At 33.8% G+C, this 19,415-nt stretch overlaps 2 protein-coding genes across 4 annotated transcripts; one reads left to right on the top strand and one right to left on the bottom strand.

Moving 5' to 3' along the window:
• Window positions 1-1,544: 1,544 nt before the first annotated feature.
• Window positions 1,545-8,729, top strand: TAF4B (TBP-associated factor 4B). Of its 3 annotated transcripts, XM_085756115.1 has the most exons (16): window positions 1,545-1,832; window positions 1,920-2,080; window positions 2,177-2,700; window positions 2,838-2,933; window positions 3,015-3,665; window positions 3,768-3,914; window positions 4,849-4,967; window positions 5,067-5,148; window positions 5,244-5,379; window positions 5,504-5,559; window positions 5,637-5,693; window positions 5,778-5,918; window positions 6,093-6,158; window positions 6,237-6,498; window positions 7,771-7,941; window positions 8,531-8,729. In XM_085756115.1, exons 2-15 carry the CDS (start codon window positions 1,936-1,938, stop codon window positions 7,938-7,940), a joined length of 2,652 nt encoding a protein of 883 aa, XP_085612241.1. In that variant the 5' UTR covers window positions 1,545-1,832; window positions 1,920-1,935; the 3' UTR covers window position 7,941; window positions 8,531-8,729. The 3 variants fall into 3 exon arrangements, with proteins under 3 accessions (XP_085612241.1, XP_085612239.1, XP_085612240.1); XM_085756113.1 differs by having other exon boundaries at window positions 3,015-3,914; XM_085756114.1 differs by having other exon boundaries at window positions 3,015-3,914; window positions 8,283-8,729.
• Window positions 8,730-10,696: 1,967 nt separating this feature from the next.
• LOC146942157 (chaperone protein ClpC, chloroplastic-like) lies at window positions 10,697-16,075 on the bottom strand. The gene is made up of 10 exons (XM_085756111.1): window positions 15,982-16,075; window positions 15,066-15,662; window positions 14,657-14,772; window positions 14,427-14,549; window positions 14,132-14,317; window positions 13,668-13,883; window positions 13,032-13,249; window positions 12,623-12,698; window positions 12,444-12,533; window positions 10,697-12,185 (listed from the first exon to the last, which is right to left on the bottom strand). Exons 2-10 carry the CDS (start codon window positions 15,643-15,645, stop codon window positions 11,007-11,009), a joined length of 2,784 nt encoding a protein of 927 aa, XP_085612237.1. The 5' UTR covers window positions 15,646-15,662; window positions 15,982-16,075; the 3' UTR covers window positions 10,697-11,006.
• Between the last annotated feature and the right edge of the window lie 3,340 nt (window positions 16,076-19,415).

Raw genomic sequence — 19,415 nt, 5'->3', positions numbered from 1 at the left:
TTTTCAATAAAACTAATTAAAAAAACAAATACCGGTGTGAACTTCATATCAAAGCACATTTAAGAGGATGGTTTGTCAATTATACCATTTGTCAACTACTCCCATCTTTTTCAATAAAACTAATTAATGTTATATATTTGAAAAACTAAAGTTTATTTTTTTTAAATGAAGTTTGTTTCTTAGTCCATCCGGTCATATTTATAAGCAAAAATCTATTTTTTAGGTTCATGGAATAATTAATGTATCAAGTCACTTTTATAGGTCAAATACATTAGTTATTCAATGAACCTAAAAAGTTGTGTTTTACGTATAAACGTGATCGGAGGGAGTATTATCTTAAAATTTAAACAAAATTTTGTTACCTATAATAATGGTTCCATGAATAGTTAAAATTCTATAAATAAGATGAGTATTAATTGTTAAAAAATTCAAATGCAAAGTAAAAGAACAGATATGAGAGAAAAATAAAATGAAAGACTCCATGAATGTTCAAAAGGAAAAAAGAGTGGAAGACTCGTTGAAAATTGACTTAAATTAATAAAAGAGATGTGCACAATATTTAGAAAATTGACAATTGTTTGTTATGAGAGAGTGTGCAAAATAAAAATAGGAATTTGTTGGAGAAAAAGATAGTAACTAACAAATGTTTGTTACGAGAGAAAGATAACATATTAAGGGTCCGTTTGATGGTTAGGATAGGAAGACATGATATGATACATTAATCATATCCTACTGAAATCTCATGTTTGATGCACCAAAGGGATATGATAAAATAAACCATTTTCCTATCCTATTTTGATTTTCCTTTGTAATTTATATCCTGAGTATAAGTTGGGTTAGAAATTATCCTGATGGGATTAGAAGATCATTCCTTATTTATTATTTTGATATTCTGTCATTTCTAAAATATTGTCATTTTTAAAATAACGATAGCATGTATTTTCTATTATAATTAATAACATGTCATTTTTACAATATTTAATTAATTATTAAATAAATATTTTCTTTTAATTATAATGATATCCTGTTTGTTATCATGTGTACATCAAACACATGATATGATTAATGTTTATCATGTCCTTATCATATCATATATCTGTCCAGTTTTATATCATATTCTGCCTCTATCATATCCCGACTATCAAACAGACCCTAAATTTATTGGAAAAAGGAAGTGTGTGCAAAAAGAAGGGTATAATGAAAAGAAGGGAAATGTTAACCAGTGTCCCCGGCACATTAGTTAAGACCTTTAAATGGTAATTCATCATGAAAATATGTGTAATCAATACATCAGAAATCGAAATATTTGACTTTTTTATATATGTATGTGTGTTCAAAACCCATATATACATGGGTATTGCTATTGCTGGAAGCCGCCAACTCAAAAGCGAGAAGGTGTGTTTTTAGCAAATCACACCTTATTGGTTTTGACAAAATACCCAAATTCTCTTTCTTAAAAATGTCAAAACAACGGGGTTACAATTGTAATTGTAATTGTAATTAAACAAATTTATTTATTTATTCTATTATTATTAAAAAAAATCAATCTTCCTCGAAGACTTCTGCCGCGAAGTTATCCTAAACCCTGACGGAACCACCGTCCTCAAGGAGCTTCCACTGTTTCCCTTTGTCTCGACCTCCGCTTCCACGGCACCGATTCGCTGCTCTCAGATTTGTGAGAAGGGGTTTTGAGTTGGGGGACAATATATATAAGAAAGGTCTGAACTCTGAAAAGAGGTTTTTGATTAACTCTCTCTACTTCGATTCCAGATACACACACAAAAGTCACGATTTCCGTTCTCTTGGTTCCCTTTCTGCAACTCATTCTTCGGGTATTTTCGATCTTCAATTTTCCTGTTCCTCTGTTGTGATTTATATTTATTCTGAATTAAAAATAAATTTGAAATTCTGAATTGCAGAAAACGGTGCGTTGTTATGGACCCATCTATAGTAAAGCTTCTCGAAGACGATGAGGATGAAACTATGCATTCAGGCGCAGATGTCGAAGCCTTCCAAGCTGCTTTGAATCGAGACATTGGCGGAGATGCTTCTAATTCTCACCTTTCTGATTCTGACGCAGGTATTCATTATTTTAAATTTTTCTGTTTGCTCCATAAATTCGTAATCACATTCATACATAGTGGTATCATGATTGCTTCATTTTTTTTTTTTTAAGGAAGCAATAATTCATTCAGTCAATCATTACCAACGTGGCCGACTTCGAGTCACGACAACCAGACTGACTGTCAAAATCAGGAGCCTAAAATTGAACAACAGCAAGAGCAACCTTCTTCCGAAACGGAGCTAAAACCACAAGGACCTGTCGTGGAACCGATACAGAATGTTGCCTCACAGGATGCAAGTAATCTTAATTTATCACACAACCAATCACAAGACGAATCTCTCCAACGCCAGACTTTACCTGTTTCTCATCAACAATCTCAAACAAATGAAGTTATCAAATCTGAAAAAGATCCCATTTTTAACAACGAGGCAATCAAAACAAATAATCCCAATGAACAATCTCAGTATGCAAAGCTGCAGCAGATGAGTAATCAACAGGCCTCGGTCAATGAACAACCGAGTGGCCAAGTCAATCGTAGTAAACAGGTACCATTTGGCTTGTTGCTCCCTATATTGATTCCCCAACTTCCCAAGGACAGGGCAATGCAACTTCAAACTTTATTTAACAAATTGAAGGTGGGTTTCTCAAACCAGTTTCACTATCATGTCCTTTTTCCCTCTATGCCGTGCTAAACTACTAAAGTTTGTTGTGCAAGGCTTTTTCATATTACTAAAAATTTTGGTTTTGTCAAATTTGTTGTCATTCGTTATAGAGAGATGAAATACCTAAAGAACATTTTGTCCGGCTTATGAAAGGGATTGTGGGGGATCAGATGCTTAGGATAGCATTAACAAAAGTGCAACAACAGGTAGGTAGAATAGATGTTTTTTCTTAAGGTGGTTAGAGATAGATTTCAACGTTATGCTAAGAACCGTCCTTTTTCTTGCAGACAAAAACCAATACAGGTTCTTCTGGACAGCAGCCCCCTGTAAGGATGCCAACTGTTACTTCCAGTGGAACAAAATTTAATGATCCCCATGCATTGGCACAACTGCATCAGAGAAGTATGAATGCTGCTGCAGACCATTCTCATAATGCTTCTTCAGCTATCCAAGTGAAGAGTGAGCCAACCTATTCAACTATGGATATCAGTGCTAAAAAACCTCAGGAACATGATGTTCGAGTAGTGCAATCAAATCAATTACCAACATCCAGTTCTATTGCTGTTAGTCAAGAAACTGAAAGATCCGCCGTTCACATGCAAGGCCTTAATAAGCAGCAACAGCAGCATATACATTTCCCATCGACATATGGAGGCAGTGGTGGTAACTACAGCCATTTTTCTGGGACAACCACTAGTTCCTCGTCATCTTTCAGACCACAACCTCATCCTCATGATTCACACATGAGGCAAATTCCACATCAGAGCATTGGTCTAAATCACTTAGGTGCAGAACGTCAGAGTTCTTTCAATGATCCTAAGAGAATGCCAGGTGGATCTGTGTCGACTGTGGTAAACAATACAGCATCACACCAAACTTCAAATTCTTGGCAAACATCAGCAGAACAAAATTCGGGCTTGTTTTCCTCTACTTCATATGTAAAAAAGGAACCTAATGACCTTTCTATTGAGCAGCAACATAGACATCATTTATCTAAGTTGCATGGGTTGCCTTCTGTTAATTCTGGTCAAAATGAACAGGGTAGTGGCATCAATCAAGGCACTGTAAAGGATGAATTTTCAAGAGGTTCTTTAGCATCCACTAGCATGGCACATACAACATCTGCTAGCTTGCTTGCGCCAAATACTGCTTCCCATTTTGCATCTCAACCAGATCCAACTGTCTCTGTAAGTTACAAACTAATTTGCATGTCTTTTGTCTAGAGAAGTAGTGCCTAAAATTTTGGGGATCAAATAGTATCCAAATGTTCTTTTTTGTTTCATGGTCATGAGCATGATGCACCCAAACAGTATTAATCTGCTTGAATTGTTTAAAGAAAATGTCCCCCTATCGTTATAATTTTGTGAAATATTAAGACGTCTTTTTGAGAGATTGGGAAGCTTTGCTATATTCACGTTCTCCTTTTCTTGTTTTGTTTTCTTTTTTGTTCTTTTGATTTAGAGGATTTCTTGTTCTTGTTTTTGTTCTCTCTCTCTCTCTCTCTCTCTCTCTCTATATATATATATATATATATATATATATATATATATATTCTTCAGTATCAATATTTTTTTTCTTCTTATATATAGTTTGAAAGAAAACAAGTAACCAAGAACTGATTGAAACTAATCTGAAATTTTTATATTGTCAATAATCAAGAGTCAATTTATGGTACTATATTATCAGATCTAAATAGGGCTGCTAGGATTTGTAGCTTCTAACGGCATTCTCTCCCTTCATGTGGAGAGAGTATTAAAGGATAGGACTCAACTAATTTCAGTAAGTTGCTAACTGTTTTGTAACTGTCAAAATTGTATGAACACTGTTTATAACTGTCAGTCTCTCACAAAACAGTTGGCAACCAACTGAAAGTTAGTTGATTCCTATTCTTTAATAGAGAGTAACAAGCCTATAATTTTGCGTTAGGTTCCATTTCATGCTACTTTTTAAAGCATTTGGCTGTTACATAATATGAATTCATTCTTTCTTTTTTTTTGTGTAATTTTTTCTTGAAAAACAAGCCATTGTTCTGTTTGCAAGGGCATGTTCATCGCCGTTTTTAATGATATCTTAATACTTTGCTGATACTCTATTTCTTTGCCTCCTTTTCAATTTTATTAGGTTAGTTCTCAGATCCCAACTAGCACTTCTGGTGTCATGTCAAAGACACCACTAAAAAAACCTCCTCTTGGCCAGAAGAAACCACTTGAGGCACTTGGTTCTTCCCCTCCTCCTCCAAGGTGAGTCATAGTATTTTGCTTGTTCATTTTTTTTTTTCTGGGTTAGTTATTGCTGTCAATTACTGATTTTGATATGCATATCTGCTTGCTATCCTACAGTAAGAAACAAAAGGTGTCATCTCTGGAACCAAGCATTGATCAGCTTAATGATGTTACGGCTGTTAGTGGTGTTGATCTTAGGGTATGATACTTTGTCATATTGAAGAAAACCATAGTTGGGAACACATACTTTTCTGTTTTAAAATTTCAGGCTATTTTTGTGTTCTCTTTTTATAGGAGGAGGAAGAACAGTTATTTTCTGGGCCCAAGGATGACAGTCGAGTTTCAGAAGCATCTCGAAGAGTTGTCCAAGAAGAGGAGGAAAGTCTGATTTTGCTGAAAGCTCCATTGCAGAGAAAATTGATTGAGATTAGTTAGTCCTATTTATGTCATTACTCTGTCCATCTGATTTTGTTTTTGCCATTCTTCAAACTTATCTAGATATGTACTTGGGCCTATGTAAACCTTATAGCTGTTGTATTTTGTCATGTTGGCAGTGACCGAGTGTGGCTTGAAAGGCATGGGTAATGATGTGGAAAGATGCTTGTCACTGGTGAGATTAAACCCATATTTCAATATTTGTTACAAGTAGGATTCCATGTAATCTAACGGCTGAAAATTAATGTTCAGTGTGTGGAGGAAAGAATGCGTGGAGTAATAAGTAACATAATTAGAATGTCAAAACAGGTCAGTTATTTTCTCTAACTGCTTGTATGAGTAGCCTTTATGTCAATTTGTAAATTTTCTTAATTCCGATAATTTTCCTACCAGCGGGTTGATATTGAGAAAACAAGACATCGGACTGTTGTCACTTCAGATGTTCGACAGCAAATCATGACAATGAATAGGAAAGCAAGGGAAGAGTGGGAGAAAAAACAGGCTGAAACAGAAAAGCTCCGGAAACTAAATGATGTGGGTTCCATTTTGTCGCTTTGTGGAATTTAATTTTTGTATAGTGGATTACATAATACAGTTTTTGTCCTTGCACATTTCTTGGGCATGCATATTTATATTTTTGCACCGCAGATTCAAACGGACCTATGTGCTTATCATTTAAAACATTGTAATGCTATTTTTTGAGTATAGGTAGAGGGTAGTTCCGGAGTTGATGGTGACAAGGAGAAAGATGAGGGTCGTAATAAAGCAACAAAGGTACTGCTGTCAATTTAGATGATGCAATTCACCTTTATATATGTGGAAAGTCATGTTTTTATTGGTAATGCATTGTAGGTGAACAGGGAAGTAGATGACAAAATGAGGACAAATGCTGCAAATGTGGCAGCCCGAGCTGCTGTTGGGGGAGATGACATGCTGTCAAAGTGGCAATTGATGGCTGAGCAAGCCAGGCAGAAGCGTGAAGGGGGGACGGACACTGCATCTGGTTCTCAGCAAACTAAAGATATCAGTCGCAAATCTTCACCATCATCAGGAAGGAGCACAAAAGATAATCAAGAAAAGGAGAGAAAAGGTCCAACTTCGCTTGGGAACTCAGGTGCGTTTCTTTTTGGTTGTTTCCTGCTACTTGCAGCTGTCTACAAATTCAATGGAGTTTCTATCATTTCAGTTGTATATTCAAACTAGTTAGTCAGGCTGCATTGATTTTTATGCATATCTTAAAACAACTTATATATAATTTTTTACTTAAAAATAAACATTAATTATATACATCTATTACCTAATATTCAAATTTAGTAAGTGCAATCAAAACTCTGCAAAATCCACACTTTCCTTGCATAAAAGCGGTAAAGCAAACCAAAGTCTGAATGAGACTAGGAGAGGATGAATGTACTGCCCACCTTCGTCCAAAATCAACCAGTATATATTGAACTAACTTATAAGTTGTTTTGGAGCTCGCTGGTTGATTTTGGATGAAGGCGGGCAGTAGAGAAGCCAGGAGTAGGAAGTTGGGCTCACTAATGGAAAACAGAAAAGAAAAAACAACACTGGCAGAAACTAATAAAATTCAAAGATAATATTATAATGTATAACTTTTTAATAAATAATTGTTTTTTTTCAATAAAAACTTACTACTTTTAGTTGCTTTAACATGTGCAATATTGCACATGTTAGACAAACCCTATTATAAATATCACAGCACAGTACTGAAAAGATTGGACAAATCTCAGAAGCACAGAAATCCAGTCGGAAGTAATTGGCTGTATCAAACAAAAAGCAGCTTTGTAAGCAACTGTGCTTTTTTAAACACTTGCATTCGGCTAAGAAATGTAAGCAGAAAATACAACAAATCAATAAATAAAAATGCAGAATAATTTTTCATCAGAACATGACATATCACACATGTGCCAGCAGGGGGTTTGTTTTTATTTTGTGTGTGTAAATTTCAATTGCAAAATAGATTCTTGAGGCAGAAAAAATTGAGGAAGAAAATTGGAGTTGTGATGATCAATTGTATAAATGGAAAAGATCTAAGCTCTTGTTAATATGTTTTTTGGCTCAAGTGGTAAATATAAATAACTAATGTGGAATATCTTCTCAACCTTTTTTGTTTAACAACAGTTTAAGACAGTATTGTTTGTTTTCCCTCGTGTGTTCCCTGTGATCAAATTGTCTGGAGTTTTGAAAAACTGATTCTGCACGACCTAAACATGCATAAAAAGTCTTGTCAAATTCATACTTTACTAATAAAACTTTATAGCCCCATGGTCTCCAGATACAATACAATATGTGTGTGTACCCCCATGTTCTGATTACATTGTGCAACATTTTTGTTGATACTATGTCCCTGTGTTCTTGTTGCCAACAGCGGCTAGGAAATTTGGGAAAAATCATTCTCATGGATCTCAAACTCGCATAGCTCGTAGCATCTCTGTGAAGGATGTAATTGCAGTCTTGGAGAGGGAACCTCAGATGTCCAAATCATCACTCTTGTATCGGATGCATGAGAGGATTCATTCTGATACTCCAACCGAATGAGGTAAAATAAAATATCTGGGTCATTTTTTCCTGTTTATATTACCATTGTGCTTTCTCTCATCTTATACTTATTGATTGATCAACGACATTATCTTATACTTATTGATTGATCAATGACATTATCTTATGCTTATTGATTGATCAATGACATTAACTTATGCTTAATGATTGATCAATGACATTAATTGGTCACAAGTTGGAGATCGACTAAGTTTTCTTTATAATATAACCTGGATATTTCCAATTATATTTGGATTTGGTCCCATTTCCTAATTAGCTTCAAAGAAATTAGCTCTTTTTTATGTCCACCCTCTGCATTCTCTTGTATGCATTTCACTATAGGGTAACATGGAAATAGTGAAATTAAACTGAAACTCGTCACTGAGGAAATTTGAGGTTTGAAGCTGGGAGCTATACCCCTTGACACTGTTGCATCCCTGGCTCCATCTTAATTTCACTGTCAAAATGATAGTCATGATTGTTGCTGTATCAAATTAAGTAGCATTTACTGTTTCAATCTCCAAATGTTTGGTCGAGGTGGGTGCGTTGGATTTGCATTCACTTTAATTGTTCACCTCAAACTTCTGTAGATAACATATCGGGATGGTGATATGCATCAGGGCGCGTGTAAAAAGCTTCGACTCATTCAGTGAAAGAAGACCTGAAATTATTTGTTTTCTTTTTATGCTCCAAAAACTGCAGCATGTAACAATTGAACATTGATGTTATTGTAGGACCTGCTTTTCCAACTTTTTTCTTGTACTAATGAAGAACCGGTTTCAAACTTTACTGTGTTTTGCCATGATGGACTCACTTTCTCGACCTTTTTCTTGTAGTAATGCAGGACCTGCATTCAAACATAGAAATGTGAAATTGTCACACTCACACAGTTATTCCATATTCCATATTAAACCAAAAAAATGATTAGCATTTGTTTTGGATGTCTGAAGAAAATGTTTATGCTATTTTGCTAAAAAAAAGTTAATAACTAAAAAGTATTGCCTAAAAAAACTAAATATAAATAGAACAATGTTTGACAATCATAATTGCCAAGTCCTTAAGCATGTTGTCTTGAGTTTGATCTCAATGAGTAAAAAAATAAGGTTTCTATTACTATATTTTATGCAAGACATAGATTGGAGACAGTTGTAGAAAAATATTATAGAAATTGCACTGACAATGAGAATGAAGATTACATTAAGGGTTACAATCAGACTTCTATGTCAATAAGAATAATTAATTAGTGCAATTAGCTAGTTTAACTAACTTTTGCATCTATAATAGTTAAGGATCATACGCAGACAAGATTTTCTTTTATAAATTCAACCAATTAGGTTTTATAATATAGACAATTATCAAGATATTTTAAAAACAACTTAACAGTGTTATCATGGTCAAGACTCAAGAGTCTTTATCGTTAATGATTAGTAACAGGTATTTTAACTTTATATTTCTAAAATGATTTTTGTGACAACTAAAAGCAACTTTTAGATTTTTTTTTCTTTTCAAATTCTCAGTTAATTTTTTTTTAACAATTAGTAAAAACTTGTGAAAATGATTATTTTAATTGTGAATAATCACTATCGGAGAATCTATAAGTTACAGTGTTTTCCTACATTTTTGACCAAAATTTTTACATGTGCAAGATCGGCCTCAAAATCTTTGTTCTATGACCAATATTTTTTTTTGACAAGTTCTATGACCAATATTATTCTAGCTCTTTTCTAATTATTTTTTTTTTGGTTGCAAAAAATTTAGTTTTCTAATTATATTAAACCAATTTAACTTAGATTAATATTTAGTTATAGATAAGTATGTATATGCTAAATGTTTACGACAAAAGTGCTTAAATAAATTATCTATCTAAACAAACCTAGATCATACTATTTGCAATAGTAAGATTTAAGCATTTATTTTTACTTCATCATCCGAGAATGTCCTATTTCATTGTTTTAACTTTTAAGGGAAATGTTAACTTGTGCCCTCAAGGCATAAGTTAATGATTCAAATATAGAAAAAAACTTATTGGAATTTGTGCATTGCATTTAATATTTAACTTTTTAATCATTTAAATGCACAAAATTTTAGAGAAAGTTTTTTCTTTTAGGTTTCTTAACATGTGCCCTAAGGGCACAAGTTAACACTACCCAACTTTTAAAACGAATTGCGATATAAATTATACTCCGCATGTTCCTTAATATATTTCGTTTTTGAGATTTGGATATTTTTCTGCCCATTCCCATGTTGAATGGTATTCTATAATAATATCAATTATTTACCCACCTTTTTTCTCTCTTTTGGACTGTTTTTTTTTTTTTTTGGGTCAATAATTGTTGGATTATGAAAAAGTAGATGGTTGAACAAAATGGGCAATGACTGAGGATGATTTGTTTTTTCGCTTTTGAAGAAATTTTGTGTTCCTTTTTACTTGTCATTTTGATGGTTTTAAGGCTATATTTTATCCATTTTACCCTTGTCTCTCCTTAATTATACTTTTTTTTTTCAAATTTTCCAAAATGAAGTGACTGTTCTCCCAAGTAATAAATAGTCGAAAGTAATTTAAGGAGATACATGCACTCGCAAAGAAGTTTTTATATTTTTTTGTTAAATAATCTGTTTTCACCTTAGAGCAAAAGTAAACGTGGGGGAAATAAATAAAATGTTTTCACATAAAAAGCTTGTTTGCATTTGAAACGTTCATTTGTTTGAAAAATTTATGGAGATTATGATTAGAGGTATTTTAATAACCAAAAAAATTCAAAGCGACATGCGATATGTATTAAGAAATGGAGTGAGCATCTAAAGCTTAAAATAAAAATAGATTACAGACTCCCTTAGGCAATACATAATGTGAGACAACTAAACGCCTAGCACTAAAAAATCTTTGAAATGTTGGGCTGTCACTAATAACTGAAATTCTTCAACTGTGCAGCCTATCCCAGGTCCCGAACCATTCCCTACTTTGCTTTGTTAGATATGGGCAAACTTGCTAACAATAATCCAATTAAAAGCTCTATGTACATCAACAGCTAAACAGACTATGGCTCTTAAAACAAGTACACAATGTTACACAGGAAGAGACTCGGGCAATGAATTTGGAGCACCACTACTACCATTGAGCACAATCACATTTCCATCAGAATCAGCATCCACTATAACAGAGTCACCCTCTTTAATCTCTCTAGCAAGCATCTTCTCAGCCATGCTGTCTTCCAAAAGTCGCATTATAGCTCTTCTTAGAGGTCTGGCACCATAACTAGGATTATAACCTTCGTCAACCACTCTCTCCCTAAATCTCTCTGTCACCGAGAGCTCAATCTCTTTGGTTTTCAGTCTCTCGAACACCTCCTTCAGCATTATATCAGCTATCTCCTTAACCTCCAGTTTTGTAAGTTGCCTGAAAACAATCATTTCATCCAGCCTATTCAAGAACTCTGGCCTAAAGTATTGCTTCAGCTCCTCGGTCACCAAGCTTTTGATTCGGTTATAACTGCTGTCCTTCTCATCATAGTCAAGGTCAAATCCTATGCGACGGCCTCCTTTCTCAATCACACTGCTTCCAACATTTGATGTCATTATAAGAAGTGTGTTCTTGAAGTCGACAGTTCTTCCCTTACTATCTGTTAGCCTCCCATCTTCCAGAATTTGAAGCATCATGTTGAAGACATCAGGATGGGCTTTCTCAATCTCATCAAAGAGTACAACAGTATAGGGACGGCGCCGAACTGCCTCAGTCAATTGACCACCCTCGGTATAACCAACATATCCCGGAGGTGAACCAATGAGTTTGGAGACTGTGTGTCGTTCCATAAATTCGCTCATGTCAAGCCGAATCATGGCTTCTTCAGATCCAAAGTAGTATGAGGCCAATGTTTTGGCCAACTCAGACTTCCCCACACCAGTAGGGCCAGAAAAGATGAAGCTGGCAATCGGCCGGTTAGGGTTCTTAAGTCCAACACGAGCTCGGCGGATAGCACGGCTAATGGCTTCTACTGCTTCATGCTGACCAATAATGCGTTTGTGTAAGGTCTCTTCCATCTTGAGAAGGCGATCAGATTCGTCAACTGAGACTTTATCAACAGGGATACCAGTCCAGGCGGCAACAATATGTTGTATGTCAACTTCAGTCACAAGTGCACCTACATCTCCTGCCTCACTCTCTGCCTTGCTCATCTCCTTGTTTTTTTGTATAAGTGCTGATATCTGAGCCTTAAGATCCATTTCTTTATCCCGTAGCTCTCCAGCCTATTCAGAAATTAAGGTACCATCAGCCCGCTAATTATTAGCCAAAAAGTAAAAGAATTTGGAGATATATAATCGAAAGAACAAACCACTACAATGTCTTCAAACAAAAACTAGACTGAAGTCGCTATAGAACTTTAGGAAAGATAACATAGCCTTAATTAGCTTAATATTATGTAATCTCGTATGAAAAAAGGTGGTTAAGTATCCTAAAAATGTTGGTTAATGCTATGCAAGCTAAATCTTAAATTATGGCCTTACCTTTTCAAATTCTTGATTGCGAACAGCTTCATCTTTCTCCTTAACTATCTGCCTAACCTCCTTTTCAAGTCCTCTTGCTTCTTCAGGTAACTGCAAGAATATAAATCCAGCCCAATTAGCTCAACAATAGACGAGACAAGAACTGTTGGTTCAGAAAATGGTAGAAGAACAAACAATACCTGTGCATGTTGAAGTCGAACTCGGGAACCAGCTTCGTCAATCAAATCTATAGCTTTGTCAGGCAAAAATCGATCACTGCAGAAGACATAATTATTATTAAGATAAACAGCAGGTGGAAAACAACAAGATACAGGGTACAGTTTGATTCATTCATATTCACAACTATATGAGAGTTCCAAAATAAATTTTGTAAACAATTCAAAGGCATAATAATAAATTCCAAAAGATTGACTTTGGTCAAAAAATTCCCATTTAAACATACAATACCAGACAACAATAACCAAGCCTTTTCCCACTACGCGGGGTTAAACATGCAATACCAGAACTATTAAAAAAAAAAATAATTTACACAGCATAAATCAAAATTGAAATGATGAGAGAATGTGCATAATATAAATTATGTCAAACCTGATATATTGATATGACAGCTCTGCAGCAGCTACAAGAGCATCATCGGTATAACGGAGCTTGTGGTGAATCTCATAGCGCTCTCTAAGCCCTTTCAATATTTGTATGGTTTCACTCACAGTTGGCTCTGGCACTTTAACTGGCTGGAATCTCCTCTCCAAAGCTGGATCTTTTTCAATGTGCTTCCTGTATTCATCTAGTGTTGTGGCTCCTATACACTGCATAAGTATTTAAATTGATTTACTTAAGAGATAGAAGTTGTGGCAAATTCAGCATATGCACAGCTATATATATTCTTCGGTCTTCACATTTCATAGCCAGTCCAAAGCGACCATTCAGAATTTTTAATTTTTTTATACTATTGATAAAAAAAAATGAAATGTTGAAAATGGGTTTAACTTCGGTGACTTTGAGTTTTGGTGACTTTGTTGAAAATGTGTACACTTTTTTTTTCAGATAAAATTATTCCAAAGCTAATTATTGAAACTTCAGCAAATATATGGTCATTGATCCGCAAGTCAAAAGTGAAATACTGCATTGTGATTCGCTATACAGTTTGAAATCAGTGTATTGCTGAATTATTACCGTACTATGTAAAATGTCGCGTATCTATTTTTTATATCAAGAAAACATTACCTGTAGTTCACCTCTAGCAAGAGCTGGTTTCAATATGTTTGCCGCATCAATTGCCCCTTCAGCTGCTCCTGCTCCAATGAGAGTGTGCACTTCATCTATGAAAAGTATTATTTCATCACTTTGCTTGATTTCCTCCATTAGTTTTTTCAATCTCTCCTCAAATTCTCCACGATATTTAGTTCCAGCAACAAGTAGACCCATATCCAGGGTTATAACCTAAATCATGCAGAATGAGGCTTTCATGTCACTCAAGACACCATAAAATATGCTAAAATTCCATATCTAAGAACTTAAAACAGACCCTTTGTTGTAATGTTGTGTTTAGTTGTGTGGCTGGTCTATGTGTGTGTAAGCTTCATAAAGGGTCCGTCGACTCTTTCTAGAAGATTTAAAGAAAGAGCAAATACCCTGAACCAAACCAACAACAATTTGTAAACTAGAAATAGAAAGAAAGAAACACCAACCTGCTTTCCCTCTATGGTTTCAGGGACATCACCATTTGCAATCCGTTGGGCGAGACCTTCAGCAATAGCTGTCTTTCCGACACCAGGTTCCCCAATAAGACAAGGATTATTTTTGGTGCGACGACCCAAGATTTGAGTAACACGTTCAATTTGTGGCTGCCTACCCACAACAGGATCCAATTTTCCCTAGGATTTTGATTTTAGAGGACAAAGACGAGAGAAAATAAGCATGCTTGAACACATAATGAGACGTCATCAACAATCTGTCACTAAGAAAACTAGGATTGTAAGTTACCTCCTCTGCTAGCTTGGTCAAATTGGTGCCATACTCCTCCAAAGTTGGCATCTTGCTATTACTACTTCCAGAGCCAACAGTAGCCCCAACATTGTCAGCACCCTCACCAACCATTCGAATAACCTGTTCCCCTCAAGTGGAGCGCAAACACACAAACATAAATTAAGATGAAAGCAGGTTCTTATATAATAAATATACGTAAACGGAATAAATGAGAACATAATACTAGCCTGGGTGCGAATATTAGTTGGATCAGCACCCAAATTTTCAAGAACACGTGCGGCCACACCCTCACCCTCTCGAAGAAGACCCAAAAGCAGGTGCTCAGATCCGATATAATTGTGACCTAGAAATTCCAAAATGTAAGCCAAAATTTCAAACGTAAACAAATACAAATTTTTAACCACACTCCTAATAAAAGAAAGAGCAGAAAGCGCAGAAAGGCGGGTCAAAAAATAAACTAACAACAACTCATAGATAATTTTAAACTCGCTTTGAAACCATCAGATCAATCAAAGCAATAATCAAGGCATGTTTGGAATAAATCATATAAATAACAAGTCATGAACACAATTTTCGTAAACAAAGTATAATTGATTTGATATGAAAAATGACATATAAAGGTATGCTATCACTTACCAAGTTGGCGAGCTTCCTCCAATGAGAGCTCCAAAACTCTCTTGGCACGCGGAGTAAACGGAATCTCAACAGCGACAAAACCACTACCCCTTCCAATTATCTTTTCAACTTCCACGCGAGAGTCTTTCAGGTTAATTCCCATAGACTTTAGAACCTTAGCACCAATACCAGTGCCTTCACCAATAAGACCCAACAAAATTTGCTCTGTTCCGACAAAATTGTGACCCAGCCGCCTAGCTTCCTCTTGAGCCAGCATAATAACTTTGATCGCTTTCTCCGTGAAACGCTCAAACATGGCTCTAGTTACACATCTGCTACCTCTACCACCCCTTGCTCTATTAGTACCAATCTGAGTGAGCACCTTAGAATGAAAATCTTGTCTGGGTCTAAACATAGAATCCAAAGAGTTCAAAGGACGTAATCCAGAGAAACCAGACATTCGCATTGTAGCAGTTTGTGTAGCATACATCATTCTGACAGACCTAGGTCTTGATCTCGCGGATCCATTGTTATTATTGACATGCCTTCGACCAGCCACTAGGCCGGGGACGTTAATCGACTGTACCAAAACCCTAGACATGATTCTAAAATTGTTCACTGCATTAATTGATGATAAAATATATTAGCAAACAAGTAATTCACATGAAATAACACACTACAATCTGTGTACAGATAAATTACATTTCTTTTGAAACTTCCCACAACTTACGAAGGCTCAAGGAAAAAGTGAATCAGTCAGAATGTAATACAAAACTATAAAGCATGTGAATGATAAATCAAAATACTCAATTGAAGGCATATTCACTCAGCATTAATTTTACATACAATTGAGATTAAATTGATGATAAAAACATGAAAATATTGAAGCAAAAATCTAATGTTAAAGAACCCAGTTTCAAAACCTAATTTAACAAACCTGATGGCAAAAAGCAGTTGCAGAGACGAGAGAGGGACGTTTGCTGAAGAAGAAGAAGAAGATGGTCGGTCGTGGGAACCGAGAAAGAAAGGTTAAGCGTGAAAGAGAATGCTCGCGTTATATGATAACTTTATTTTTTTCCTATAGGAATAGGAACTTTTTGTTTTTTTAGGATCACTTTAATTCACATTAAAATGTTATTTTTATTGATTAATTTTTAAAATATCTTTTAAATTATCTATGTGGCATGAATTGATTGAATGTATCTATAAAATTATTTTTCATTATCAATGTATTCAAATTAAATAATTGAGTTTAATTTATATTCATCATCCCTGCACAGAAGTTAGTTTTAAACATACATTTAATTATTTGTTGTTGTCATACCAATCAGTGAGTTTAGTGAATTTTATATTTTTGAATTCAAGTATTAACATTTTAAATACTAAAATTTAGTCTAAATGTTTAAATTTTCATGAAATAGAATGTCATTTAATTATATATTTTTTATGGATTTTTCTTAAAAAGTTATGTTTAAAAATCTATTGACCAACCTCAAACAAACTTGTTTATCGTCGAGTTGGCTCGGTTTGGGTTTGAGATAAAAAAAAATACTTAAAAAAAAATTTGTACGCAACCTAAACCAACTAAATTTAATCGGATCGGGAAACATGTTTGGCCAAGACCGACCTGTAAACACCCTTATATGTAACCAGAACCATAATGTCACTCAATAACTAACTACCATACTTTTTGTTCAGTCCGTTCATAATCAACTAACTAAGTGTCTATAGGGAAACTGACTAGCAATTATGATTTTCCAAAGTCAATCAGTTAATAACATTTGTATCCAACATTTACAATACAACAATGTCAATTCTTGAACAAAAAGTAGAGGTGTAACACAAATTAATTATCTTGGTCGATTTAGTTGTTACAAATACTATTGGACGTCGTGAGGGTGCCCAATAATATTGACATGTTAAAGCGTCAAATACAATAAATTATACTTTACCAACTTTAATCCTCACAAATTTTATTATAAATTTTAACGAACAATTGATGGTTTTAACACACTTAAGAAGTTAGACGTTATAACCATTAGTCATCCAATGAGTACCAATAAAGAACTGATAGTTTAACACACTTAAGAAGTTGGGTGTCATAAACTATCAGCCAATCTATCAATATCAATAAACAACTTATAGTTTAAACACACTTAAGAAACTAGACATTATAAACTATTGGTTAGCTTGTAAGTTATACATATTCATATATTCGAGTTTACCGGTTTCTAATTTGTTGGTTTCTAACCTTTCCTGTATCACTTGATATACAATAATGAGTTATTTAATTTAAAATAAAAAAAACAATTTTAAATATTAGATATATCATCCTTATTTATTAATTTTTTTAGGTTTGCAGCAACTTAACATAATAATTTCCCTCTAAAATGCTGCATTAGGTTAGCAGCAATTTAACCTAACAAATTCCATATAAAATGCAGCGCACCAATTTAACCTAACAAATTTCCTCTAAAATGCAGCAATCCCTAATATTTCTCCTCACTGATGAGCTTTTCATTCTTATCCTATTGTGTCATCGTTTGTATATATCTATTGTTTTTGTCGACTTTTTTTGACAAGTTGTTGTACACTTATCCTTATTTATTAATTTTGTTACGTTTGCAGCAACTTAACCTAATTTTTTCCCGCTCATTTGCTTTATTATGTTTGCAATTATTTAACCTAACAAATTCCATCTAAAAAAATGCATTGCACACCAATTTCATTCCAACTGCTTGCTTTTTTTTTTGAAGAAAATATTTTATACCATATCAATGATCTTACGGGTTAAAGATTATTTATTGGTCTCTATTATAGTCGAGAAAACCCGTGCGACACACGGGTCAAAAGTCTAGTTTAATACGTTTACAAACAGACTACCCTAATCCCTTACTCTTTAATCTTATTAGGGTTGCAACAACTAAACCTAGAAAATTCCTCCAAATGATCCGCATTAATTGCTAAGTGTTAACCCTAATTATGTATTTCCTTCCAACACTTCTTCAATTTGAAATTCAAAATTTTTTGTTAGGAACCATAAACTGCATTAAATTACAACTATTGCTATACCCCTTGGAAAATACACAGCTCTTCAACCAAGTACACATCTTCAAAATAATTAATACATTGTATAAGATCGCTTCTATTATTAAATTCTATGATATATGCAGATATGATATGTATTTGGTTGGAAAAATATATTATTAATTTTAGTAAATATCAAAGTGTAATTATTCTTTTTAGAGTTGTACGTGTAATTTAGAAATTCTATTAATTGAAGTGACTTTGTTTTTCATGTTAGTAGAAATTTAAAACAATTATTACAAGTCAATTTTTGATGTTTAACTATAAAAGTAGTAATAAATAAAATTGACATGTGCAACAATATAATATTGTATTCTTTTTATCTTTTTTCTTTATAATCTTTTAAAAAAAATGAGAAGATAATGCCCCAATAATATATCTATACTATATATAAAGAAAACTACCCCTTTCAGCACACTTTTGGGTTGGAATTTTCTTTCCAAAAATACCCTTAATTTTAAATACAAATAGCCAATTATAAAATAACACGTGGATTAATAGTCAATGTCACTAATCGTCATCATTAACCTTCTTTTACCACCGTTAACCACAAATCAAACTGACAAAAAGTTTAAAAATTATATTTGCATTCTTTATGTTTGTTCTCATGAATTCAAATCGATCCAGAATTCATCATAGTACATCTCATCACCTCTAAAAAATTAGAAAGTTCCAAGGCTCAAGAGCTTGATTAATACTTCTGAAGCACCAATGAATGAAATATCTTTAAGGTCCACTTCATGAATTGAATATCTTTTTGTTATATCCTTCGAACAATTTACTTTCCGCCAACATTAAAATTCAAGCTTTGTTTTTACTTTTTTTTTTTAGAAGAATGAATGAATCAGAATTTGAGAAAATCAAAGGTGAACAATAATCACTTATGCAAAAAAAAACAATCCAAAGTTTATGTTTTTTCCTGCTTTTATTTCTCACAACTCTATGAGTTTTTTAATTATTTTTTAAATAAAAATAATAGCCGATGAGGATTGGACTATAAATCTTCTAAAAAAAGATTAGTAACAAATGTGAGCAAAAAACATTGTTAAAGATTGAACTTTAAATCCTCTAAAAAAAGATTAGTAACAAACGTGAACAAAATATTAGGATTCAAAATCTTTTAGAAAAAGATTTGTTAGCACTATATTAAATGGACTATAAATCCTCTAAAAAAAGATTAGTAACAAACGTGAGCAAAAAATATTGTTTAAGATTGGACTTTAAATCCTCTAAAAAAAAGATTAGTAACAAACATGAGCAAAAAATAATGTTAAAGATTAGACT

This window comes from Medicago sativa, chromosome 3, assembly GCF_051527215.1.
Source record: "Medicago sativa cultivar Bolivia chromosome 3, Bolivia_mono, whole genome shotgun sequence".
NCBI lineage: Eukaryota > Viridiplantae > Streptophyta > Magnoliopsida > Fabales > Fabaceae > Medicago > Medicago sativa.
This window is presented reverse-complemented; position numbering and strand designations above follow the sequence as displayed.